We start from the raw sequence: 27,998 nt of genomic DNA, 5'->3' as shown, positions 1-27,998 counted from the left end.
TTTTAGACATAATCTGCTAATCTTATTAATCCTCACAACTGCCCCACAAAATACACATGCGACCCTCTCCATAAAAGGGATAAGGAAGCCAGGTGTGGTGGCTCATGGCTGTAATCCTAGCAGTCTTGGGAGCCTGAGACGGGCAGATCACTTGAGATCAGGAGTTTGAGACCAGACTGGTCAACATGGTGAAACCCCCGTCTCTACTAAAAATACAAAAATTAGCCGGGCGTGGTGGGGGCACCTGTAACCCAGCTACTCGGGGAGCTAAGGCAGGAGAATCGCTTGAACCCGGGAGGCAGAGGTTGCAGTGAGCCGAAATCACGCCACTGCACTCCAGCCTGGGTGACAGAGTGAAACTCCATCTCAAAAAAAAAAAAAAAAAAAAAAAGGGTGGGGGATAAGGAAACATTCAGGAACGACGTGACATGACTTGTGCTTAGGGAAACTATTAGGGTTGAAAGTAAGGCCACCTTGGGTCCTAATGGCTGTAAGGCATCAGACAAAATACGTCAACTATGTCAGCCTACATTTTCTCATCTTTCAAACTGCCATAACAGCAGCCACCTCTTCGGCTGGCCAGGCCTGGCCCGGCTGGATTAAATGAATGAAGCGCAGCAAGGGCTGGGCGTAGGTAAACTGTGCAGTCATCCTCTTCCACGACCTCCGCTGAGCCCACGCCGCTCCGCCCGCCGGCCGCCAGGGATCGCTGTGACGTGGCTCGGGCCCAGCACGCGGCCGCTCTGGCCCGGGGAAGTCCCTGTCCTTACCTTCAGCCGGAGCCGGTTCCCTGTGTGTGTGTCCGCTCGCCCTCTGCTCCGTCCTGCGGCTGCCCACTGCCCTCCTACGGTCCACCATGGCCCTGCTGCACTCCGGCCGCGTCCTCCCCGGGATCGCCGCCGCCTTCCACCCGGGCCTCGCCGCCGCGGCCTCTGCCAGAGCCAGGTAAGCCAAGGGAAACGGAGATGGAGCCAGGGCGATGGCCCTGCCCCGCCGAGCTGCGAGCACCCCGGGACATTCACCCCTCCCGGCCCCCAAATACACACTGTCACTCACACACACACACACTTTTCTGCCACCCCCTCGGCTTTCCCTTACTGGGGGCTGAGGATTGAGCGTCCGTGCCCCACAGTGATCCTCAGGATCCCACATCCCTCTGGTCCCCGTACCGGGCCCTGCAGGAGGGCGTGCAACGCAATCCCTAGGGAAAGGAAGTGTGGCCCTCGGCGGTTCCCGGACTCCCATTCAGTGGGAGGGGTGCGGATAGTGCTGGGGCTGCGGCGCCGGGTAACGACCGTGCCCTTGATAGGGTGCCCTGGGGGCGGCGGGTGCACTTGTCCTGGCCCCCGGCCCGCCCGAGTCGGTGGGCCGGCGGCGGCTGGCTGCCGCTTGTGTGCCCTGGGCGGGAAGAGCGCGAGAGGAAGGTTTCCGGGGCGCCGGCATTCGGGCCTCGCTTTCCTCCCCGCACCTGCGACCTTGGCATGCGGCATTCTCCTGACCTTGCGACCCCCCGAGGTCCGTGTGACCCCGGGGCCCGTTTGGCCTTTGCTTGGGAAAGGGTCGAGGTGTAGTGTGTCTCTTTTTTTGTTTTGTTTTGTTTTTTCCTTATTGCCCCTAAGGAGGTCCGGTTGCAGGGAGGCCATCAATCTTCCTCTCCATCTCCTTGTGCTCTTTCATTCAGTAAATATTTCGTAACTGCAGTTTCTCAGAGCCAGGCTCTGGACCAGATGCCAACGATACAACTGTGAACAAGGCAAGGGAAGGACAATGACAAATGGTCATTGCTCAAAAAATGACAACGTAATTTCGTACTGTGGCGTGTATAATAGTATGGAGGGAAATTTCAGAGCTTGAAACGAGCTCTAGTAATTCATTCCCAATGGAGACCGGAGCCAGAAGATTAATTCAACTCAAGAAGCCGATTTGGAGCACTCTCCTTAAGCACTACCTTAATAAGGAACTGAGTTTTAAAACCACCCCCAAGCAGGTATTAACTGCAAGGAGCAAAGCGTAGCTTGGCCTTTCGTTTGAATGTATGCTCTGTGTCTTTCAGCCAGCAGAACTATCTGTCCTTTCCAAGGCCCCACAGCCTTGGCAGTACAGTTTTGCCCAGGCTTCGCACTTTCTTCTCTTCCTGACTTGGCTCCTTCCTGGCCCACTGTCAACGTGTGCTCTTTAAGTCTGCCTGCCTAGTGGGCCAGAGCCAGGAGGAGTTATTTATGCAACAAATTTGGAAAACCAAAGGAGTGCTTAAAATTTCCGGCAAGAGAAAGTATGTTTCCCTATTGCAGTAATCCTAAAATAATACCTTGTTTTATGGATTTGGCTAGATCACCTGAAGCTCTCATGCTTGGTGAAAATCCCTTGGGGTCAGGGTTAGTCATTCTTTCAGTTTGAGAGTCTGACTCATTTTTCTTTTCTGTATTTTTCTTACTAGAATGTAAGTTCCATGAGAGCGGAGACTTTACCTACTTTATATTCACTGTTACATCTCAGCACTATTAACAGTTCCTGGCATGTCTCTTATATTGGATATTTTTATTTTAAGCCCTGATTTTTCACGTAATGCAACAGAAACAAATACAGTATGACATTTTAATGTTGTATCTTAGATCAAAATCTGAACATAGGCTGGTCCAAGTGTAATGATGTTTACAACTAATTGATCATAACCAGTTACAGATTTTATTGTTCCTTCTCTCGACTAATCTTACACAGGGGAACCACAGTGCTGCAAAATATGTACAAAAAAAATTCCCTTTTTTTTTTTTTCTTTAAATACAGGGTCTCACTGTGTTGCCCAGGCTGGAGTGCAGTGGCACAGTCATGGCTCACTGCAGCCTGACCTCCCAGGCTCAAGTGATCCTTCTGCTTCAGCCTCCCAAGTAGCTGGGACTACAGGCATACACCACTACACCCAGCTAATTTTTTATTTTTTGTAGAGACAGAGTCTCCCTGTGTTGGTCTCAGACTCCTCCCACATCAGCCCCGCAAAGCGCTGGGATTATAGGCTGAGCAACCCCACCTGACCAGAAAATAAATTCTTGAAATAGTTGAGCACCTAATGTTGAGGAATTATTCTTCAGATTTAAATAATGATACCTGATTAGGTGATAGAATCAGATGCCATATTTGGCATGAAGGTTAACTCTTCAGGCAAGATCAGACTTCCCTCCTTACACTATGGAAGTGATCTTTACTTAGCTCCAAATGGTAAAAGTGGAAAATACTTAAACTGAATTCATCGACATGTCTATTTAAATGGCTCATTCTAATACAATAAAACCTTGTCTGTTGTTATTCTAAAGAACTGAGGATTTATCCAATGGTGTACTTGGAACTCTTTGTAAATATGTGGAACTCTTTGTAAGTTCAAGTGTATCATTTAGCTAAACACTGTGAATAAAACTTTCTCTTGTTGACCTGTACTGTAAATGTATAGTGACATGAGATCAGACATAGTTGCAGTTCAATGAAGAAAAAAAAAAAGATGCTAATGTATTTTGATTTATAATGATTTGCTTTTAATTATTTAATTCTGATTATTTACTTTTTGGTGAAATAACTGAGCAGGTCTCGTGAGACTTTAAAAATGCAGTGTGCAACTGTGGTACCATAACCATTGGTTAAAAGATCACAGACCAGGCACAGTAGCTCACACCTGTAATTCTAGCACTTTGGGAGGCTGAGGCAGGTGGATTGCTTGAGCTCGGGAGTTCTAGACCAGCTGGGCAACATGGCAAGACCCTGTCTCTACATAAAATACAAAAATTAGCCAGGCATGGTGATGTGCACCTGGAGTCCCAGCTACTTGGGAGGCTGAGGTGGGAGGATCGCTTGAGCCTGATCGCTTGAGAGGTGAAGAGTTGCAGTGAGCCAGCTGATCACGCCACTGCACTCCAGCCTGAGCAACAAAGCAAGACTGTGTCTCCAAAAAAAAAGATCACAGCTGTGCTATTGTCTCTGCCATTTTTAGCTCTGTGATTGTGGGCAAGCTAATTAACTTCCCTTCTGATTTTAAAGTAAGAAGAATGTGAGGAAAAGCAGTTTAAAAACTGTAAAACTTTAAGTAGGCTTAAGCTCCAGGGAAATTACAATGTGTTTCGATTGGAAAGGCTTACCTGAATACTTTGTACCTAAGCTCTCTTGGATGACCAGTCAATATTGCTCAATGTTTGAAGCTTTGTGCCTGTATCCAAAATGTACTGATAGAAATCACTTTCTAGGTCACAGGTTATCAGCATAAGTTTTGCCCCTAGAACACTCCTATTTTCATCTACTCGATTCCTTTAAAAACATCAGAGTTCTTACAATATGTGTGTAGTCTTTACCATTTTAAGAAATGGAATAATGAAAGGCATGGAGGAGTTGAAAGATGGTTACTAATGTGGGGCTAATCAAATTGAGTATTCCCTCTAGGCCAGGTGCTGTGGCTCACACCTGTAATCTCAGCACTTTGGGATGCTAAGGTAGGAGGATCACTTGAGCACAAGAGTTGGAGACCAACCTGGGCAATATGGCACAACCCCATCTCTACAAAAAACTAGCCAGGCACGGTGGCACGCACCTGTAGTCCCAGCTACTCGGGGAGGATCACTTGAGCCCGGGAGGTAGAGGCTGCAGTGAGCCGTGGTCACGCCACTGCATTCTAGCCTGGGTGACAGAGTGAGACCCTGTCTCAAAAAAAAAAAATTGTATCCCTCTAGGAGGGGAACAACAGACACTGGAGCCTACCTGAGGGTAGAGAATGGGAAGAGGGAGAGAATCAGAAAAAATAACTGTCAGGTACTATGCTTATTACCCAGATGATGAAATTATCTGTACACCAAACCCCCAGGACATGCACATGTACCCATGAACCTGAAATAAAAGTTAAAAAAACCTCCCAGGCCTCTGCCCTTCAGATGCTAGTAGCACCTGCTTTCCCCCAGAGTTTCAACAAACAGAAATGTCTCCATAAATTGTCAGTGTTCCCTAGCTAGGCAACCCCTTCCTCTCTCTGGCTAAGAATAACTTGCCTTGTGATCTGGATTATAAATTTGTCTCAAGCAATAGATATGTGGTTTTCATACCTGTGTTCTTTAATCTGTACTTCATTTTCAATCTCAAAACTAGCATTGTAATTGTAAAATGAACGTAATTTATTACATTTAAAAAAAAAAAAATTGAGTATCCCTGCTCCTATATTTAGATTGTTTAAAAATTCAGTATTTTGAAATTGTGTTTAGAATTCTTAAAAGACAGAGGCTGGAGGGCTGGGGCTGAGGGAGGGTGGTGGGCCTGCAGGGACATTCTTACTGTGCAAACACAGTGATAAAAACATGTCATTTTCCAAAGCAAAAACAAAAACAAAAAAAAAAGAACTCTTAAAAGGTATACCAGAAGACACAAGTCTATGGTTTCTGAGTTTCTATGCTTAACATTTTAAAGAACTTGAAAAATAAGTGCTTTTCACACCATTTAACAAGAATGATGCTTTCTCTCCTTGTGGTAGGGAACAGTGGGCAGTGGCTTTGTTATGATTGAGGGTCTTGGAGGATACAGACCATTGTTTTTTCTTTTTCTTTTTCTTTTTTTTTTTTTTCTTCCTGAGACAGGGTCTCTATGTAGCCCAGGCTTGTCTCAAACACTAGGCTCAAGTGACCCTCCCACCTCAGCCTCCTGAGTAGCTGGGACTACAGGCAAGCGCCACTATGCCCAGCCAGACCATCTTTTGAAAAATGAAAACTTTTCCAGAAGTGTTCTCTTTTATAATCTAGTATGTCCTTGACATTCAGGGTATTCCTTTCACTCGGCAGTTAATGACAGTGATGTAGATAGACAGGTGGCTGCATGTTTTCAGGGTCTGAATTGTGGATAAGTAATAATGAAAGCTTTCTTCAGGCCCAGTTCAGAAGTTGGTTTAAGGTATCTGTGCTTCTTACTATTGCCTAGGTACTAGGAACAGCCAAGCAACCTAGAGCCACAACAACACAAAATGAGAGGCAAGCTATTAAAAGAACTGGCACCAACACTAGTGAGGGGGAAGGGTGATAATAGCAGTGTCTCCTGATTCTCTAGAAAAAACTATGCAGTAGTAATTGAAAAGCAGAAAAGGGCCGGGTGCAGTAGCTCACGCCTGTAATCCCAGCACTTTGGGAGGCTGAGGCGGGCAGATCACTTGAGGTCAGGGGTTCAAGACCAGCCTGGCCAACATGGCAAAACCCCATCTCTACTAAAAATAAAAATAAAAAAATTAGCCGGGCGTGGTGGCGAGTGCCTATAATCCCAGCTACTTGGGAGGCTGAGGCAGGAGAATCGCTTGAACCCGCGAAGTGGAGCTTGCAGTGAGCTGAGATCGTGCCACTACAGTTCAGCCTGGGCAACCCAGTGAGACTCTGTCTCAAAAAAAAGAAAAGCAGAAAAGGTTAGTTGGTTGGAGGGTTGTGGGTTATTGTTAAACTGATTAACATTGTCTGCCCCCACAGCCATGCTTGATTCACTTTGTATTTAAAGAGAAAGAAAAGCAGAAAGGACCTGCATTTGGTCACAAGGTCTTACAGCTGTATATGCTCCTTGAATTCTCTACATACTGGCCTCACCAGGCTCTGTACTAGGATGCAGGATGGTTACAAATAAAAGTGGAGTGGTAATAATTTAGTAACGATGACTATTAGCGAACATCAAGCACTCTTCCAATCTAGGTTTTGAGTGGTTTTTTTCATTATTAGACCAGCCCTGTGAGATAGGTAGTTTTATGGCCCCATTTTACAGATAAGGAAAGTTGATGCTTGATTTACTTGCCAGTGCTCACACAGCTGGCAGGTGGCTGAGCTATTATTTGAATCCGTACAGTTTGCCCAGTACTGAAATTACCCAAGGCAAACTATTAAAAGAAACATTACAAGAAATAAGAGCCTGGGAAATCCAAAAAACTGGAAATAATCTGCCCTTTAATAACAGAGAATTGACTGTACACACTAATTAATTACAACGATTGAGACTGCAGCAGTCTTTAACTTGTCAAGGGAGCATGAATTAAACTCTGTACTGCCATCAAGTGTGCCCCATGGAGGAGTGAGGTGTGTGAGTGCTGACTGGCCACAAGTACATTAAGAGAACCTTTGTTGGGAAAGAAATGTTCGTGAGGTAATTCACGAGTTTATCAGCATGGTGAACACAGAGAACTTCCATGGTACCATACTGAAACATGTGGCTGATTCACAGTAGATAAGTGATTACTAGGAGAGCTTGAGCGATTCTCCTGCAACAACCCCCAGCTCCTTCTCACCGTGAGCCTTTATTCTTAAGTCTCTTCTTGGAAAGCCCGTTTACTCCTCCTTTCAGCCTTAGCACTCAGCTGCTAAGTCACATCCTCTGGGAAGCCTTCCTAACCTTGTGCAGTACTTTCCTTCCCTTCTCCAAGCTATTAGGTCCTCTGCTTAGGGCTCCCATAAGTAATATCCCATAATAATGCCCTGGGTAGGTGTGTATCACTATCCATCATCTCCCTGCAGTGCCCAGCCTGCATTACGTGCAGATCTCTGCTGATCACCACAGTGGACTAGTCAGGTGGTAAGGGATTGTGTTGTACTCTTCTTTACATTCCCAGCCCTTAGCATAATGTTCTTAATGATTGCTTTAGAAGATCATAAAGCCTAGAAAAGTGTTCTGGCAAGGCAGAGAATCTCTACACTCTAAACTGATTGCACAGTTTTTTCTTTTTTTAAAGAAAAAACTTTTATATTGTAGGTGAAGTCATTAATCACTAAACCGAGGAAACTAGGCCATCAAGATTGGGCAAACTTTGTTAAAATGTTAACTTGTGTGTGCCTGTAGTCCCAGCTACTTGAAAGGCTGAGGTGGGAGGATGGCTTGAGTCTAGTAGGTCAAGGCTGCACTTCAGCCTGGGGGACGGAGTGAGACCCATCTCTTTGTTTGTTTGTTTATTGAGACGGAGTCTTGCTCTATTGCCCAGGCAGGAGTGCAGTGGTGCATTCTCGGCTCACTGCAACCTCCGCCTCCTGGGTTCAAGCGATTCTCATGCCTCAGCCTCCCAAGTAGCTAGGATTACAGGCGTACGCCACCTTGCCTAGATAATTTTTGTATTTTTAGTAGAGACAGAGTTTCACTGTGTTGGTCAGACTGGTCTCAAACTCCTGACCTCAGGTGATCTGCCTACTTCGGCTTCCCAAAGTGCTGGGATTGCAGGCGTGAGCCACTGCACCTGGCCGAGATCCATCTCTTTAAAAAAGAAAAAAAAAGTTAACTCAGCTTCTTTTCAGATTCACTTACTATAAATCAAAACAAAATTCACAGCCGGGTGCAGTGGCTCATGCCTGTAATCCTAGCATTTTGGGAGGCCAAGGTGGGTGGATCACTTGAGGTCAGGAGGTAGAGACGTGACCAACAGGGTGAAACCTTGTCTCTACTAAAAATACAAAAATTAGCCAGGCGGGGTGGCACACATCTGTAATCCCAGCTATTTGGGAGGCTAAGGCAGAAGAATCGCTTGAACCCAGAGACAGAGGTTGCAGTGAGCCACGATCGTGCCACTGCACTCCAGCCTGGGTGACAGAGCAAGACTCTATCTCAAAAATAAATAAATAAATAAATAAATAAATAAATAAATAAATAAATAAAGCAGGCCGGGGGCGGCTCACGCCTGTAATCTCAGCACTTTGGGGGGCCGAGGTGGGTGGATCATGAGGTCTGGAGTTCAAGACCAGCCTGGCCAACATGGCGAAACCCCGTCTCTACTAAAAATACAAAAATTAGCTGGGCATGGTGGCAGGAGCTTGTAATCCCAGCTACTTGGGAGGCTGAGGCAGGAGAATCACTTGAACCCGGGAGGCGGATGTTGCAGTGAGCCGAGATCGCACCATTGCATTCCAGCCTGGGCGACAAGAACAAGACTCCGTCTCAAAAAAATAAAAAATAAACAAAATTCACTAAGTTTTGTCCTCATATGCTCTTTCATATTTAAAACAAACTGGTCTTTTAGGATGGTAGTTCTCCCTGGGAACATGTCCTGTGTTAGTTATGTTAGCATGCAATGTGTTTCCATCATTGCTATTGTCAAATGAATCAATAAGTATAACAAGCTGCTCAGTTTTTCTAATACAGTAAGTATTAATAGTTATACCCCACATAAATAAAAGCTCTTTGGAGTTTTCAGTAAGTTTTAAGAGTATAACAGGATCTAAAGATCACAAAGTTTGAGAGCTGCTGCTTTAGACAAGTACTACTCTTTTTCCTTAAAAACACACAGTTGTATTTATTTGTCACTGTTGATCCTAGTGTGGTCTCAACACTCATTGCTTATCTTTTAACCAAAGTAGCTTCTATTTCCCAGAGAAAATTAAGAAGACAGGGTGGTGATGTCAGTCCTACACAAGCATTCTAAACAGACTGGCAAAACTCGTGAACACACGCAGTACAACTTCTACAGCCACATATATCCCTTTTATACCTCCTTAAAGTGGCAACAAAGAAAGACCTTTTTATTTTAATGACTCAAAGCTATAGCCTCTCGAGCATGTAAAAATAAAGGTATATAAATTTTAAATTATGTTTGGTAATCAATGTGTCTGTAGTCTATCTTAGAAATTATTTAGGTATACAATGAATAATAATCTGTTAATCAATTCATTGTAATATTAGACCAAAAGTGTAAGTTACCCTAAAGATCTTAGAAATTGTCTTCAAGGCCGGGCGCAGTGGCTCACGCCTGTAATCCCAGCACTTTGGGAAGCTGAGGCGGGCAAATCACATGAGGTCAGGAGTTCGAGACCAGCCTGGCCAACATGGTAAAACCCCATCTCTACTAAAAACACAAAAGTTAGCTGGGTGTAGTGGCGGACACTTGTAATCCCAGCTACTTGGGAGGCTGAGGCAGGAGAATCACTTGAACCCAGGAGGCGGAGTTTGCAGTGAGCCAAGATCATGCCACTACACTCCAGCCTGGGTGACAGAGTGAGATTCCATCCCCCAGCTCCAAAAAAAAAAAAAAAAAGAAAGAAAGAAATTGTCAAGCTGGCATATTACAAAATACAATTACTGTTCTCCCAAAAGCTTATCCCCAGTCTAATAAGAAAAACATCAGACAAATTCCAGTAGAGGGGCATCCTACAAGATACCTGACCAGCATTCCCAAAATTGTCACAGCGAAGAGGAGCTTATGGAGACATGCAACTAAGCATAATGTGGTGTCCTAGATGGAATCGTGGAACAGAAATAGGTAAAAGCTAAGGAAATCTAAATAATGTGTGGACCTAATAATGTATGGACCAGGCATGGTGGCTCACGCCTGTAATCCCAGCACTTTGGGAGGCCAAGGCGAGCAGATCACCTGAGGTCAGGAGTTTGAGACCAGCCTGGCCAACATGGCGAAACCCTGTCTCTACCAAAAATACAAAAATTAGCTGGGTATGGTGGCGGTCATCTGTAATCCCAGCTACTCCGGAGGCTGAGGTGGGACAATCGCTTGAACATGGGAGGCTGAGGTTGCAGTGAGCTGAGATCACGTCATTGCACTCCAGCCTGAGTGACAAAGAGGGAAACTTTGTCTCAAAAATAATAATAATGATGTATCAGTATGGATTCATTAATTGTAACAAGTGTGCCATACCAATGTAAAATGTTAATAGGGGAAACCTGGGGGTAACGGTATATGGGACTGTACTATCTGCTCAATTTTCTGTAAATCAATACTGTTTTGGCTCACGGAGGCTGAGGCAGAATTGTTTGAACCCTGGAGGCAGAGACTGCAGTAAGCCAAGATCGTACCACTGTACTTCAGCCTGGGTGACAGAGCGAGACTCTGTCTCAAAAAAAAAAATAAAAGTTTGTCAGAATAGCAATTCAATTTTGTTTAACACAAATTTGTATTTTTCATAATTTTAAATATATAAGAGTAATATGGCTGGGTGCGGTGGATCACTTGAGGTCTGGAGTTTAAAACCAGCCTGGCCAACATGGTGAAACCCCATCTCCACTAAAAATACAAAAATTAGCTGACGTGGTAATGCATGCCTGTAATCCCAGCTACTTGGGAGGCTGGAGTGGGAGAATCACTTGAGCCCAGGAGGCAAACGCTGCAGTGAGCCAAGATAGCACCACTGCACTCCAGCCTGGGCAACAGAGCAAGAGTCTATCTCATAAATAAATAAGTAAAATGGATCTTGGATCTAGCTAATGGGATCGAGCTAATGTATTTCTCATTTCAGCTCCTGGTGGACCCATGTGGAAATGGGACCTCCAGATCCCATTCTGGGAGTCACTGAAGCCTTTAAGAGGGACACCAATAGCAAAAAGATGAATCTGGGAGTTGGTGCCTACCGGGATGATAACGGAAAGCCTTACGTGCTGCCTAGCGTCCGCAAGGTGAGCTTGCTGTTCATCTCCTTTTGAATGGGATGAATAAACTGAAGAGAGCCCTGGAGAGTGGCAGGAATAGTGCTGGACCGGGAATCAGGAGCCCTGGGCTTTAGTTCTGGCACTAATAGCATGAATCACCCGGGTTTTCTGGGCTGTAGTCTCCTTGACTGTAAAGGTGAGAGGTTGGAACCACCTGTTTTTTCCCAAGATTGAACTTTCTATGGTTCTGTGATCATCTATAAAACAGACATTAAATATGCTGTAGAAATGCTTAACTATGCCTAGTTTAATCCTGAAGGTGCATAAGAGGACCAAGACTTTAAGCGCTGTCTCTTGGTGAGAGGAATAGCTCTTCGTGGATTACTATTTTTATTTTCCATTTCTCTAACTGTGATTACCTTAATCAAACCTTTGTACACAGGCATGCTCTGTCCTTTCTTCCTGCTGAGCTATGGAATTTTCACCTCTTTCTTTTGTTATATTTTTATTAGTAGCATCTTTATTTGTTAACTAAATAATATAACAAATCCCCTTAGAATAATTTTTTAAGTTATTCAGCAAGTATTTGCTACTGCAACCTGCATCACTACCAAGCACTATTGTACATTCCCTCATTCGCACTTCACCTCAACACTGTGAGAGGTAGAAATAGTTCCTCCATTTAACAGAGGAGGAAACTGAGGCTCAGGAAGGCTAAATAACTTGCCTAGGGTAACACAACTTGTAAGGGACAGCCAGGCTTCCAATGCCAAAGCACGAAGATGTGTGGCTATTACTGTTAACACTTCGAAGTTCTTAGACTGGCATATAGCTTGACATGCTTTCTCTTTTGTATTTAGTTTGATTTAATCATCTTATATCTATTTTAGGTGTTGCTCTTAAACCTTGGTCTTGTGCATTCCAAGAATCTCATTTTATGTTAAATTGTAACCAAGAGACTATACCCATCCACATAAAACCTAACTTAAACAATAAAATACAATTTGAAAAAGAAAGTATTTCTGTTCTGCAGTATAAACTATCAAGCATTCTACCTACCCTTCTTCTCAGAGAGTAACTTCAAATTTTAAAAAAAGGTTTGGCCGGGCGCAGTGACTCATGCCTGTAATCCCAGCACTTTAGGAGGCCGAGGCAGGTGGATCACCTGAGGTCAGGAGTTCGAGACCAGCCTGGCCAACATAGTGAAACCCCGTATCTACTAAAAATACAAAATTAGCTGGGCGTGGTGGTGCACCCCTGTAATCCCAGCTACTCGGGAGGCTGAAGCAGGACAATCACTTGAACCCGGGAGGTGGAGGTTGCAGTGAGCCGAGATCGCACTACTGCACTCCAGCCTGGGTGACAGAGCAAAACTCCATCTCAAAAAAAAAAGACTTTACCTCCAAAACTTAACTTATAAAACTTTAAACATTAATCATAGTAATTCCAAGTAAGGAGAAGAAATCCAATGGATGTATTTTCTCTTGTCTAGGCAGAGGCCCAGATTGCCACAAAAAATTTGGACAAGGAATACCTGCCCATTGGGGGACTGGCTGAATTTTGCAAGGCATCTGCAGAACTAGCCCTGGGTGAGAACAGCGAAGTCTTGAAGAGTGGCCGGGTAAGCTGAGCAGGCTCTGGCATCATCCCAAGTCTGTTTTAACAAATTTGTAATTATTTAAACAATTTTAGGCCAGGCGCGATGGCTCACGCCTGTAATCCCACCACTTTGGGAGGCCAAGGCGGGCGGTTCATCTGAGGTCGGGAGTTCAAGACCAGCCTGATTAACATGGAGAAACCCCATCTCTACTAAAAATACGAAATTAGCCGGGCATGGTGACGCATGCCTGTAATCCCAGCTACTCAGGAGGCTGAGGCAGGAGAATCACTTGAACCTGGAAGGCAGAGGTTGTGGTGAGCCAAGATCGTGCCATTGAACTCCAGCCTGGGCAACAACAGCAGAACTCCATCTCAAAAAAAAAAAAATTTAAGAAATATGAAAAGATAACTCATTTTGTGTGTAGTGATTGTTTTGAGGAGGCCACACTATTTCTAATAATTCTTATTTGATAGTAAATTGCCATCATTAAATAAAATAATTTACATGACACCAATTCCAAAAATGTACTAGTAGTAATCCTGAAAATGTGGTAGTCATTTGACTGATAGATTTGATGTTACTCTTGCTGTTAGTCTCTACCTGCTTATGTTCATTTTACATCGAATATGCTTTTGAAGTGTTAACTATGCCGAGTTTTAAGCCTGCAGTTAGCCCACACCCTCATGTCCTAAGCTTCCAACTTGCACAGAAGCAGCAAGCAGGAAACAAGCCATGGGTGGACTGTGGGGGCTGGACCAGTCTGGCAGCCCTCTGCTGTCCCTTCACAGCCCACATGGACACAGAAAGAAGACCATGCTCCCAACATGTGAACTCGTGCACATTGTGGTTCACTTTCTTTTGAAAAAAACATGTTTTTTAGTGAGTGCATTTGTATGTTTTTCTGGGTAAGCCTGGGGAGTGAAGAAACATACAAACTAGCAAAATTAAGTCAACATTTTTTTCTCCCCTTCCCCCTCTGAAAAGCCAGAATAAATACACTTTATTTACAAGACTGGTCTAAGTCCACACATGAATTCGTTAACTCAGAGTAAAGCACACAACCTCAACCCCAGGGTTATGTAGTAATTATCCTACGTCAAATAGAATTTGGTTTAGTTCTGTCCATACGGTCAACTGCCTGTTAGCCCCTCCTGGAAATTTCTGTACTTTTTAATTCATGTGTTTTTTTGCCTAGTCTCTGCTCCATCTAAATAACAACCTAAGTATGAAACTGGCCTACCTTAAAATAACATCGGCTTGTCTTTTACAAGTTGTTGTGCCTCAGCCGGGCGCAGTGGCTCACTCCTGTAATCCCAGCACTTTCCGGGACTGAGGCGGGTGGATCACCTGAGGTCAGGAGTTCGAGACCAGCCTGACCAATATAGTGAGACCCACCCCCCCGCCACCGTCTCTACTAAAAATACAAAAATTAGCCAGGTGTGGTGGCGCACGCCTGTAGTCTCAGCTACTGGGGAGGCTGACATGGGAGGAATCCTGGAACCCAGAAGGTGGAGGTTGCAGTGAGCCAAGTTTATGCCTTTGCATTCTAGCCTGGGTGACAGAGCACGAACCTATCTCAAAAAAAAAAAAAAAAATGGTTGTGCCTTTGTGAATCGTAGTATCATCAGACCTACAGTGAGGTTTTTATTTCCATCATGCCAAAGCTTGCAGGACAAACTATTTAAAATAATTTTTTAGTTGGGTTTTTCCCTCTTTAATCTACTACCACCCCAGTCCAGAAAAATACGTTTGTGCTTTGTAGAGCCTTGTACTTCTACAACGCCTTTAAAAACAACAAACAAAAACCTCTTAAACCTACAGTAATTTCTTGTTTGTCCCTTAAAGTTGACCAATTTGAATAAGGAGATTCACCTTAGGCATCTTCCTATTACCCAAAACATGAATATTTTCAGATTATGAAAACACATAGAAGGGGACCTCTTAGAAAACCTGTATTTATTTATTTATTTAGAGATGGAATTTTGATCTTGTTGCCCAGGCTGGAGTGCAGTAGCACGATCTCAGCTCAACGCAACCTCCGCCTCCCGGGTTCAAGCAATTCTCCCGCCTCAGCCTTCCTGAGTAGCTGGGATTACAGGCATGCGCCAACACACCTGCCTAATTTTGTATTTTTAGTTGAGACAGGGTTTTTCCATGTTGGTCAGGCTGATCTCGAACTCCTGACCTCAGGTGATACGTCCACCTCGGCCTCCCAAAATGCTGGGATTACAGGCATAAGCCACTGCTCCCGGCCAGAAAACCTTTAAAATGTTGTAATGTTATCCTTGTATACTTGTTGACTTGCTTTTCAAGGAACTTTGATGTTTAGAGAGTCATTCTACTTTGTATAATTATAAAGTAATGTTTTAATGTAGTAACTGTTCTCAGTGTCTTTTTATTTTATTTATTTATTTTTTTTGAGACAGAGTCTCACTCTTTTGCCCATGCTAGAATGCAATGGCACAGTCTCGGCTCACTGCATCCTCCACTTCGCAGGTTCAAGCAATTCTCATGCCTCAGCCTTTCTAGTAGCTGGGATTACAGGCATGCGCCACCATGCCCGGCTAATTTTTGTTTTAGTAGAGACAGGGTCTCGCCATGTTGGCCAGGCTGGTCTCGAACTCCTGACCTCAGGTGATCCACCCGCCTTGGCCTCCTAAAGTTCTGGGATTACAGGCATGAGCCACCGCACCCAGCCTCTCAGTGTCTTTTTATATCTTTTATATAATTCACCCCTTTTTCATATTGAGGAGGAATTTTTGTGTTCTGAAAGTTTCCCGTGTAACATGAAATGATACTGACAGGCCATAAAGAATGAGCTTCTGAAGTATGAAAGGTCCTGGACAAAGCAGTGGCCCTGGGTCTGGGCCTGTATAGAGAGTGTTGCACATCACTGACCGTGGGTATCTCTCCTTCAGTTTGTCACTGTGCAGACCATTTCTGGAACTGGAGCCTTAAGGATTGGAGCCAGTTTTCTGGTGAGTCTGGAAGCTTCTTCAGGAACGAATTATAAATTCCAGATGACAGGGCTTCCTGTTGTATGTATATTTGACTGTTGATGCAGAAGTAGATTTCTTCTTTCCGTGAAGTTTGCAGATGTCCTATTCTCATGAAAAAATGAAAGGACTTTGAAGAAATTACAGGAAAGATATATTAGTGATGATGATAAATTCAGTTCACTAGGAACTTACTATTTACTAGGGAGCTTTTGCATTTTAACTTGTTTAATCCCTATGAGAGAGGTACAATTAACCCCCTTTACAAGTGAAGAAAGCAAGACCCAGAAAGGTCCTTGGCTACATGGCCAGTATAACTGTCAGAGACTATTCCAACCCAGGCAGTCTTACTGCTGAGTCAATACTGCTTCTCAACCATAGAGAGAAACTGGGTTTCAGCGGAGAAAAATGTTCTCTCAATAAAACACATCAACATTTTTTTGCCTCTCCTTTGTTCATTTTTCTGTTTCCTTTCGTCCCATCTTTTAGCAAAGATTTTTTAAGTTCAGCCGAGATGTCTTTCTGCCCAAACCAACCTGGGGAAACCACACACCCATCTTCAGGGATGCTGGCATGCAGCTACAAGGTTATCGGTATTATGACCCCAAGACTTGCGGTTTTGACTTCACAGGCGCTGTGGAGGATATTTCAGTAAGTGTGGCTTTCAGGGTGAGAGAGGTGAATAAAACTCCTTGCTTGCGGACATTTGATGTCTCCCACCATGTCCCAATATCTGAGTTAAAATACTGGGGAAGAGCTGATTCCCAGGCTTCTGGTTACTTTTGTTACTTATCAAATGATGACGATCCTGTGGCATTTCAGATAAACCGTTTCCTTTAAAGCTGCAAAGTCGTCTCTTGGCTGTTTTTCTCTTTAGAAAATACCAGAGCAGAGTGTTCTAATTCTGCATGCCTGCGCCCACAATCCCACGGGAGTGGACCCGCGTCCGGAACAGTGGAAGGAAATAGCAACAGTGGTGAAGGTGAGGACAATGAACTCACTGGCGACAGTTCTGTGTTTAGTAACCAGCTTTGGAGGCTTAATTTGGCAATGTCTCAACAGAGAGTCTTAACCTTGAACCTGCGTGAAATGTCCACACAGGTGGATAAGCTGCCAGAAAAGGGCTCCCCATTTGCGTGATTAGCAGTTCTGGGATTGATGACGCATGAGTATTTGAAAGTAATATTTTTTGGCCGGGCGCGGTGGCTCACGCTTGTAATCCCAGCACTTTGGGAGGTCGAGGCGGGTGGATCACCTGAGGTCAGTTCGAGACCAGCCTGGCCAACATGGTGAAACCCCGTCTCTACTAAAACTACAAAATTAGCTGGGCGTAGTGGCCCATGCCTGTAATCCTAGCTACTTGGGAGGCTGAGGCAGGAGAATCACTTGAACCCAGGAGGTGGAGATTGTGATGAGCCGAGATTGTGCCACTGCACTCCAGCCTGGGCAACAAGAGCAAAACTCTGTCTCTAAAAAAGAAAAAAAGAAAATAATTTTTTTCCTCATCCTGGATGTAGGGAACTCTGATAAAACCTGTCCACTGACCCCAGGATGTCTGCTGTTGATGCCTATATTCGCCCTGGTCAGTGGTTGCTTATTGATCTTTTTAAACACTTTTTCATGTCCTCTCCTTTGTAGCATTGCCATGAGCACTCTCAAAGTGTAGCCAGCTGTCAGAGAAGACACTAGTCAAAATTCCTAGGGAGGAAAATGTTATTCCTGTTATCTCATGTCCCTGTTTTCACTTTTCACTCCTTTTCATTTCCCTTTCTTTTCTCTCTCTCTCTTCTTTTTTTTCTTTTGAGACAGAGTCTCACTCTGTCGCCTTAAGCCAGAACGCAGTGGCACAGTCACAGCTCACAGCAGCCTCTACCTCCAGGGCTCAAACAATCCTCCTACCTCAGCCCCTGAGTAGCTGGGACTACAGACATGTGTGCCACACCTGCCTGGCTAATTCTTCCTATTTTTCGTAGAGACAGCATCTCACTTTGTTGCCCAGGCTGATCTCAAACTCCTGGGCTCAAGCGATCCTCCCACCTTGGCTTCCCAAAGTGCTGGGATTATAGACATGGGCCACCATGCCTGGCCAGTTTCCCTTTCTTTAACTTCTGTCAAATCTAAGCTGCAAACAGAATGAGATAGAAACAGCATTTGGAAAGCGCTTTCAAGATAAAATGGTTCTAATGATGTTGTCTCGTGAGTCGTGGGTGTAAGATGAGTCTTCCAGGATTACGTTAGCCCCAGAAAAGGCTTACTGTGCTTATTGGGACCATGCCCACCTCACATAAACATCTTTCAGACTTTTATAAACATCTGGGGCCTCTTCAGAAAGACTGCTAAAGCTTCGATCTTTCGTTCTTTCTCAGAAAAGGAATCTCTTTGCGTTCTTTGACATGGCCTACCAAGGCTTTGCCAGTGGTGATGGTGATAAGGATGCCTGGGCTGTGCGCCACTTCATCGAACAGGGCATTAATGTTTGTCTCTGCCAATCATATGCCAAGAACATGGGCTTATATGGTAAGCTACAGCATCCAGCATGACACTTGCTCTCATGCTGGGAGAGAATGCCACGAGGGCATAGAGCTTGTGGGGGTGTGTGTGTGTGTGTGTGTGTCCATCCATGTCCATGTCCCTCCCTACCCTAAGATGAAAGACCAGTATCGTAGATTTTACTGATTTTATTAGCCATATATTCTTCGGTGTCCTTAAATTTTTCCAGCAAAGGAAACTGATTACTGCTTCTCTAAACAAAAAGTAACAAATCCGTGAGCCAAGAAGATAGATACAATAAAAAATACCTTTGAATACTGAGTACTCAAAACTTCCTTGTGCCTTAGTTCACCACTCTGGTTGTTGAAAGCTTTTTATTTATAATAAAGTTATTTTGGGGTCTTTTGGATGGAAACAGATAATACGTAGCAAATACACTCATGATTTGCTTTAGCACATTAGATAGTAGAAGTAGAAGACGAGATCCATTTTTGTCTTTCAGGTGAGCGTGTAGGAGCCTTCACTATGGTCTGCAAAGATGCGGATGAAGCCAAAAGGGTAGAGTCACAGTTGAAGATCTTGATCCGTCCCATGTATTCCAACCCTCCCCTCAATGGGGCCCGGATTGCTGCTGCCATTCTGAACACCCCAGATTTGCGAAAACAATGGTAAAGGTTTATGCCACTCCCCAGCCACCTACCTGTTCCCACCACTGCTCCTTCAAAGCTAGTTTTTAATTGACCTCTAGTGATATACAGTACCCCATAGATTCCATATGCGGAAGGCAGGGAAGGAAGCAAAAAATGTGCATTCCTTTTTTAAAAAAATTAAGGCCGGGCACAGTGGCTCACGCCTGTAAATCACAGCACTTTGGGAGGCCGAGGCAGGTGGATCACCTGAGGTCGGGAGTTCGAGACCAGCCTGACCAACATGGGGAAACCCTGTCTCTACTGAAAATACAAAATTAGCCAGATGTGGTTGTGCATGCCTGTAATCCCAGCTACTCGGGAGGGTGAGGCAGGAGAATTACTTGAACCTGGGAGGCGGAGGCTGCAGTGAGCTGAGATTGTGCCATTGCACTCCAGCCTGGGCAACAAGAGGAAAACTCCGTCTCAATCTATATATATAGATAGATAGATAGATTGGTTGAGACAGGGTCTTGCTCTGTCACCCAGGCTGGAGTGCAGTGTTGCAATCCTAACTCACTGTAACTTTGTACTCCTGGCCTCAAGCAGTCCTCCAGCCTCAGCCTCCCGAGTACTTGTTAGCACTTTGAACCAAGTTAATTGGTAAGAGGCAGTCATAATTTTTAAATGGTAGTCCCTTTTATTCCGTCATCTCCATGTTAAGTAGAACCTGCTTTCTCCTAAAATCAGTTTCAAATTAAATACCTTACATAGGAAAACTTCCTTAAAAACATCATATTTTTGTTTGTGTCCTAATAATTGCTAGCATTGAATCCGTATTTTTGCATATGTTTGTATTTTATTGTAGAGACAGGGTCTTGCTGTCTTGCCCAGGCTGGTCTCCTCAAACTCCTGGGCTCAAATGATCCTCCCACCACGGACTCCCTAAGTGCTGGGATTGCAGGTGTGAGCCACTGCACTCAGCCTGTTTTTTATTATCTGTACTATCTGACTCTCAACATCTGTTCTCTGAATTAGTGTTACTAAATCTTTTTGACCACAATCCACATAAGAAATATATTTAAGGCTGGGCACAGTGGCTCACACCTGTAATCCCAACACTTTGGGAGGCTGAGGTGGAAAGATCGTTTGAGACAAGCCTGGGCAACATACTGAAACCCCATCTATAAAATATTAAAAATATATATTTTACATCATGACCTTGAACATGTTATATACTTATATGTGTATATAACTGAAACTGTCTTCCAGACTCAATACTAAAGGCTTCATGTGCTTTACTCGAGTTTTTTGTTTTGTTTTGTTTTTTGTTTTTTTTTAAACAGTCTTGCTGTGTCACCCAGGCTAGAGTGCAGTGGCACAATCACTGCAACCTCCACCTCCTAGGCTCTAGCAATTCTCGTGCCTCAGCCTCCCGAGTAGCTGGGATCACAGGTGTGCACAACCAGACCCAGCTAATTTTTTTTGTATTTTTAGTAGAGACGGGGTTTCGCCATGTTGGCCAGGCTGTTCTCAAACTCCTGGCATCAAGTGAACCACCTGCCTCGGCCTCCCAAAGTGCTAGGATTACAGGCGTGAGCCACCAAGCCCAGCCTCCACTCCAATATTTTCTAAATGCCAACCGCATCTTACTAAGTTGAATTTAACATACTAAGCCAGGCAAGGTGGCTCATACCTATAATCCCAGCATGCATTTTGGGAGGCCAAGGCGGGTGGATCCCTTGAACCCAGGAGTTCAAGACCAGCCTGGGCAACATAGCAAGACTGTGTCTCTATTAAAATAAAAGAAAATTAAAAAATAAAAAATAAAAAAATTAACCTACCAATGGGTCATGACACATAATTTAGAAAACACTGCTGTAGAAAGGGGTTGGCAAACTGTTCTGAGAGTCAATCCAGTTTGCCCCCTATTCTTGTAAATAAAGTTTTATTGGAACACAGCTGTACCCATTTGTTTATGAATTTTGTATAGCTACTTCTATGCTGCCATGGCCGAGTGAGCAGTTGTGGAAGGCAGAGACCATATGGCCTATAAAGCCTAAAATAATTACTGTTTGGCCATTTACAGAAAGAAAGCCAACCCCTACTCTATGAGTTCATAAAACCATGATGCCTGTGGAAGGTGTGATTTGTTATATGAGTTTATCGTATATTTGTTATATGAGCTGCTTATTGAGAGGTCACATCTCTGAGCAGCTCTTGGGTAGAAAAGCTAAATCTGCTATCTCTAAGAAACTTGATATGTACCTCCCCTAGTCATCATGTGACAACTATTTTTTCTGTCTTTCTGTCTCATGAAGATTAAAGTAAATACTAAGAGTCTGGTTCAGGATAGTTTTTTTTGTTTTTTGTTTTGTTTTGTTTTGTTTTTTCCTTTTGATTTTTTATAAAGACAAGGTCTCACTGTGTTGTCCAGGCCAGTCTCAAACTCCTGGGCTCAAGTCATCCTCCCACCTCAGCCTTCCAAAGTGCTGGGATTACAGCTGTGAGCCACCGCACCCAGCTCAGGATAGTTCTTTATGGTATAATAGGTTCATGCTAGACCTACCAAAAAATTGAGTACTTTTTAAGTTATATTTTTTTGCAGCATGATATTAACATGTAAGTATATTTCAGAAAGTTTGTGAAAGGGAAAAAATTAACCATAGCTCTAGCTATTCTAACTCAGCTTTTTTTTTCCCTTACCCATTGTTTGTTTGTTTTTTTATTTGTTTTTTGTTTGTGTGTGTGGTTTTTTTGTTTTTTGTTTTTTTGTTTTTGAGACAGAGTTTTGCTCTTGTTGCCCAGGCTGGAGTGCAATGGCACAATCTTGGCTCACTGAAACCTCTGCTCCCTGGGTTCAAGCGATTCTTCTGCCTCAGCCTCCCGAGTAGCTGGGATTACAGGCATGTGCTACCACGCCCAGCTAATTTTGTAGTTTTAGTAGAGACGGGGTTTCTCCATGTTGGTCAGGCTGGTCTCGAACTCCCGACCTTAGGTGATCTGCTCACCTCGGCCTCCCAAAGTACTGGGATTACAGGCGTGAGCCACCGCGCCCAGCCACCCATTGTTATCTGTAGTTGTGACATACTGTTATATATGTATGTGCAGGACTGGTTTTGGTTTTGTCACTTAGAATTATACTAAGCTTTTTTTACTTAATATTTTCAATGTTTTTAAAAATATTTTCATATTCTCTGGTTATGAAGATTTTTTTTAATGCATGCATTTCAATACACAATTTGAGAGTCTGTAGTAGACAAAGATGCCAGACTGTGTTAATGACTACCCTCAGGGTGGTTATAATCTGATGAGAAAGATACACACATGACTTTCTTGTTCTTGTTGTTGTTGTTGTTCTTGTTCTTGTTGTTGTTTTGAGAGAATCTTGCTCTGTGGCCCAGGCTGGAGTGCAGTGGCACAATCTCGGCTCACTGCAACCTCCGCCTCCTGGGTTCAAGCAATTCTCCTGCCTCAGGCTCCCCTAAGCTGGGATCACAGGCACCCACCACCACGACTGGCTAATTTCTGTATTTTTAGTAGAGACTGGGTTTCACCACATTGGCCAGGCTGGTCTCAAACTCCTGACCTCAATGGATCCATCCACCTCGGCCTCCCAAAGTGCTAGGATTATAGATGTGAGCCACCGTGCCTGGCCACACATGATATTTAATATAAGACAGAATGGAATAAATGATGACTAAAGGGAGAGCTGTTGATTCTAGTGGGGAGTTAGAGAAGATGTAATGAGGACTGCAGCATGTGAGCTGTGCGTTAAAGAGGGGAAAGGGCTTTTTTTTTTTTTTGCAAAGGAAATGAAACGGACAAGGAAACTGGGGAGAGATCTGAGTGAGGGCATAGGCGTGGGACGTGCATTATGCAGAACTTGTGTAGAAAGCCCCAAGTTGTTTTCGTGATGAAAACACGAGTGTGAGGAGGACTGTGGGAGGCAGCCAAGCTGAGAAGGTGGAGTAGATCGTGAAGCACCCTGGTTGATACTGTAAGAAGTCAACACTTGATTCTCCAGGCAACAAAGAGGATGGAGGGGTTTGGCTAAGATGGCTCCACATCTAGCCCTGTTCATGCACTCAATATCTTTGGGATCCAGGCCTCAAAGTGAATGAAGCTGGACGATGGAAACTGTAGGAAATTTAAAATCAGATGCCATAACTGGAGGGGCCGGGGGCTCCTCAGCTCCAGCCAGTAATTATTTTGCTAATACAGTGCTATCAGCTTCTCATTTTTCAAGAGAAACTACAGGTTTAAGCTTTTAGGCACAAGTGCCCAATTTAAAAATGTTTCACTGGGTGAAGTAAAACATTACTAGGTCCCATATTTGGTCTTTAATTGGCAGTTTGTGATCTCTCTTCTAACTGTGCATAACATCATTATAGAGAGATGGTTTAGGTAAGTGAACACCTAAGAACAGGGAGATAAACCGTAAATGGGAATGTCATTGGTGAGAGCCAAGAATGTCCCAGAGCCATGGGAATGGAGTGGAAAGGGTAGATTCTGAGGAAGGGGAAGGTTGTATTCAGAATCAGGTGATCCCTGTGCACAGTCAGAGGACTACCTTCTCCAGTCCCTCAGACAGAATTTGCTGTCCTTGGGGCTTTTAGCATAGCAGTGTCCTATGTGTTTTACATTTTGTGGCCATATTCCATACTTGGTTTACAGGTTTGGTTACCAGCATCCCTTGCAAGCTTTTGAAGGCAAGGACTATGTCTCAGTCCTCACCACCTAAAATAGCTTGGCTCATTGTAGATTCATAGTACATTGTCTCAATTGTGAAGATGGGAATGTATATTTCATCCATGTCAAAAATAAGGTCATTTTTTTTGTTTAACCCACAGCTTTTACCTTAATCTTAGTAGGTTTTAGAGTGATTCATTCACTTTTCCTTTTTTTTTTGAGACAGAGTCTTGCTCTCTCACCCAGGCTGGGGTGCAGTGGCGCCATCTCCGCTCACTGCAAGCTCCGCCTTCTGGGTTCACACCATTCTTCTGCCTCAGCCTCCCCAGCAGCTGAGACTACAGGCACCCGCTGCCACGCCCGGCTAATTTTTTTGTATTTTTAGTAGAGACAGGGTTTCACCGTGTTAGCCAGGATGGTCTCGATCTCCTGACCTCGTGATCCGCCCGCCTGGGCCTCCCAAAGTGCTGGGATTACAGGCGTGAGCCACCGTGCCCCGCCCACTTTTCTTAATACAGATGCAATTATGATGGGGTTACATCCCAATAAGCCTGTCATAAGTCAGAAATGCATTTAAGGCCAGGCTTATGTCTGTAATCCTAGCACTTTGGGAGGCCAAGGTGGGAGAATCACTTGAGCCCAGGAGTTCCAGACCAGCCTGGGCAAAATAGGGAGACCCTGTCTCTACAAAAAAAAAAAAAAAAAAAAAAGAAAATTAGCAAGGTGCGGTGGAATGCACTTGTGGTCCCAGCTACTTGGGAGGCTGAGGCAGGAGGATCACTTGAGCCTGAAAGATTGAGGCTGCAGTGAGCCATGATCATACCATTGTACTATCCAGCCTGGGTGATAGACTGAGACCCTGTATCTGAAAAAAAGAAAAAGAAAAAGAAAATGGGCCAGGCGTGGTGGCTCACACCTGTAATCCCAGCACTCTGGGAGGCCTAGGCAGTAGGATTGCTTGAACCTTGGAGTTTGTAACCAAACCGCGCAACATGGCAAAACCCCATCTCTACATTAAAAGAAAATTCATTTAATACACTTAACCTACCAAACATCATAGCTTACCCTAGCGTACTTTAAACATGCTCAGAACAGGTATTAGACTACAGATGAGCAAAATCATCTAACACAAAGCCATTTTATAACAAAGTGCTGAATGTCTCATGTAATTTATTCAATACTGTACTGAAAGAAACAAAATGGCTGTATGGGTACTTAAAGTACGGTTTCTATTGAACATATATTGCATTTGTGCCATCATGAAGTTGAAAAATTGTAAGTCAAGGACTGTCTCTACTCAAGTGTGTTAACTGTTTCCGTTGCCTGATGGAAATAGTGTTCCAATATAAAACAGAATGCTATAAAATAGCTTTCTTCCCTGGCCAGTGACAGCACGTCACTCATTCGTGACCTGAGAATTGAGGCACACTAGGGGACTGCTCAAGGGAGGTAAAAATGCAGTGAACTCCAGCATATCGGTCAGTGCTTAGGCAGAATGAGCTGCATCTCGGGGTTTCTTTACAGGCTGCAAGAAGTGAAAGGCATGGCCGACCGCATCATTGGCATGCGGACTCAACTGGTCTCCAACCTCAAGAAGGAGGGTTCCGCCCACAACTGGCAACACATCACCGACCAAATTGGCATGTTCTGTTTCACAGGGCTAAAGCCTGAACAGGTGAGTGATTCTGATTTCTCTGCAGCAGACCAGCTGATCAGTCTTTGCAAACCCGAAGGATTCTTTTTTTTTCTTTTTTCTTTTTTATTTAATGTTTTCGGGTTGTTTGTTTTGTTTTGTTTTTGTTTTTGTTTTGAGACAGTCTCGCTCTGAAACCCAGGCTGGAGTGCAGTGGTGCAATCTCAGCTCACTGCAACCTCCACCTCCCAGGGCTTAAGTGATCCTCCTGCCTCAGCCTCCCGAGCAGCTGGGACTACAAGTGAGTGCCACCACACCTGGCTAATTTTTGTATTTTTTGTAGAGACGTAGTTTCGCCATGTTGCCCGGGCTTGTCTTGAACTCCTGGACTCAAGCGATCCGCCTGCCTTGGTCTCCCAAACTACTGGGATTACAGGTGTGAGCCACTGAGCCCAGCCCCAGAAGGATTCTTCACAGATCACCCACCTGTTCAAAATTACCCTAAAAACAGTTAAAACAGTTATTTTGGAGCCCTTTTAGGTAAAAGTATTGTAATACTTTTTAGCATTTGTTTTGCTTTTTTTTTTTTTTAGTTGTTTACCTCTCTGTATCCCCCATGAACTCACAAACTTCTAAAGAGCAGAGCTTGTTTTGATCATATTCATGATCACTGTTGCTTCTCCCAAGAGAGCAACAGGAGAAATAGCTGTTTCATAATTGAATCCTGGCTCTGCTGAATCTAAAGGTGTCTTTTTCCCCATCTGTTTGTGCCTCAGAATTCATCATCCTACTTTAAAGTAGCTTTTTTTTTTTTTTTTTTTTTTGAGATGGAGTCTCACTCTGTCGCCCAGGCTGGAGTGCATTGGTGCAATCTCGGCTCACTGCAGCCTCTGCCTCCCAGGTTCCAGGTTCCAGCTATTCTCCTGCCTTAGCCTCCTGAATAGCTGGGATTACAAGCGTGAGCCACCGCACCCAGCCTTAAAGTAGCTTTTTATTCTTATTTTATTCCAAGCTAACAGCAAATTCTGGGAACAGGTTTTAAGCGAGGAAATAGAGCGTTGGTAAGTTGGCTACTGTGCCATGTCAGGCCGGGGAGAATCCCCTGTACCGGGAAGAGGTACCCAAGTTCTTTCCTCTCTGCAGGTGGAGCGGCTGATCAAGGAGTTCTCCATTTACATGACAAAAGACGGCCGCATCTCTGTGGCAGGGGTCACCTCCAGCAACGTGGGCTACCTTGCCCATGCCATTCACCAGGTCACCAAGTAATGTCCCTGGTGCGAGGAAACAGAGACAACCTTTCTGTCTTCAGCCTCTGCTATTGAGAGCTTCACACAGACAATGAGAGAGGGTGGATGGTGGTGAGTGGATCATTTCTTTCAGCCACAGTGTGTAACACTCAGCATTTGAATGTTTCTCAGAAAAGAACATGTAGTGACACAGGGCAGAGGCATCCATGGCTGGCATCTGGAACATTAAACCAAACTCTCCCCTGTCCTTTTTTCTCCAACTTTTCTCAAAGAGTTTACATGTGCAAGAAAGTCATCGCACCAAAAAACCTGTCAATTATGCCATTGCAATATTTCAGAAGCTTTAACTGAAGTGTCAGGTTCCTCGTGAGAAACAGCACATGTTAGAGGCTTTGAGAGAAGGCCTAGTTCTGTCATGAGCAGTCGGCCTCCTGTCTGTCCTCCCATCTTGGAACAACCTCATCAACAGGCTGCACTGCAGAAATGATGTTTTATGAAAACCAATGAGGCTGCTGCCACTCCAGCAAGGGAAATAATGCAGTTTCCTGTCTTATTTAAGAAAAAGAGAAGGCTCTCTTTTCTCCCTTGTCATTGCCGTTCTTTTCCTTACACACAAAGGTTTTTTAACTATTGCAGATTTTCATCCCATTCTACTGCTTGATTGACCATCAACTCCATCCTATCGAGATTTATTTAAGAATGAAGAACATAATTTTCTGCTGATGCTGTACCCTCACCTTTCTCAGCAAAGAATAGTGGAGAGTAGGAAACTGTACTTTATCTCGGCATCCTCTTGAATGATAGTGTAAGTTTCTCCAGTTGGGATGCTGTCTCTGCCCGGTTGGACCTCCTCCCTTTGTTGAATGTGGTGTGCAGCCACTCATCTCACACTGTGAGTCCAGCGGCGCAGGGTGGTACCAGGAAAGAGGATATTCTAGGCTTTGTGTGCCGCTAGCTGGGTTCAGGCTTCACCCACTGGAAAGAACCACCATCTGCTCTAACCATGTAGACTTATTGCGGCCTGGTTTCTCTGTTACAATAAAATTACTGTAGACCCAACTACTGTCTACTAAGTTATCTTTTTTCTTTAATGGGAGGAAGGGGTAGGAGTGGGTAAATAAATAAAGGGGTAGGAGTTTGGAATCGTGTAGCTGATCATAAGCCAGTAGATGTATCCACTATTCCAAATATTGGCTGAAGATTTGTCGTTTTCTTCATGTTGCCATTCAGTTTGTCCAGTCTGAAGATGCTGAGAATGTGGGTGTAATCCCTTGGACCTTGTGGGGAACAAATGGAGTCCCATGAAGGATCCTGTGGATATAGGCAAGGGGTAGAAGGGATGGAGGAGAAGTGACAACTTCAGTGGTCTATAGGAGC

General features: G+C 44.2%; 1 protein-coding gene across 1 annotated transcript; it reads left to right on the top strand.

Moving 5' to 3' along the window:
* Nucleotides 1-144: 144 nt before the first annotated feature.
* GOT2 (glutamic-oxaloacetic transaminase 2) lies at nucleotides 145-27,680 on the top strand. Its single transcript, XM_004057738.4, has 10 exons — nucleotides 145-945; nucleotides 11,208-11,364; nucleotides 12,830-12,958; nucleotides 15,856-15,915; nucleotides 16,423-16,584; nucleotides 16,811-16,915; nucleotides 18,300-18,450; nucleotides 18,926-19,091; nucleotides 25,266-25,416; nucleotides 26,518-27,680. The coding sequence occupies exons 1-10, from the start codon at nucleotides 857-859 to the stop codon at nucleotides 26,638-26,640; spliced, it is 1,293 nt and encodes a 430-aa protein (XP_004057786.3). The 5' UTR covers nucleotides 145-856; the 3' UTR covers nucleotides 26,641-27,680.
* The last annotated feature ends 318 nt before the right edge of the window (nucleotides 27,681-27,998 follow it).

Source organism: Gorilla gorilla, chromosome 18, assembly GCF_029281585.2.
Source record: "Gorilla gorilla gorilla isolate KB3781 chromosome 18, NHGRI_mGorGor1-v2.1_pri, whole genome shotgun sequence".
In the NCBI taxonomy this organism is placed as follows: Eukaryota; Metazoa; Chordata; class Mammalia; order Primates; family Hominidae; genus Gorilla; species Gorilla gorilla.
The sequence above is the reverse complement of the archived record's forward strand: the minus strand, read 5'-3'. Positions and strand labels throughout refer to the sequence as shown.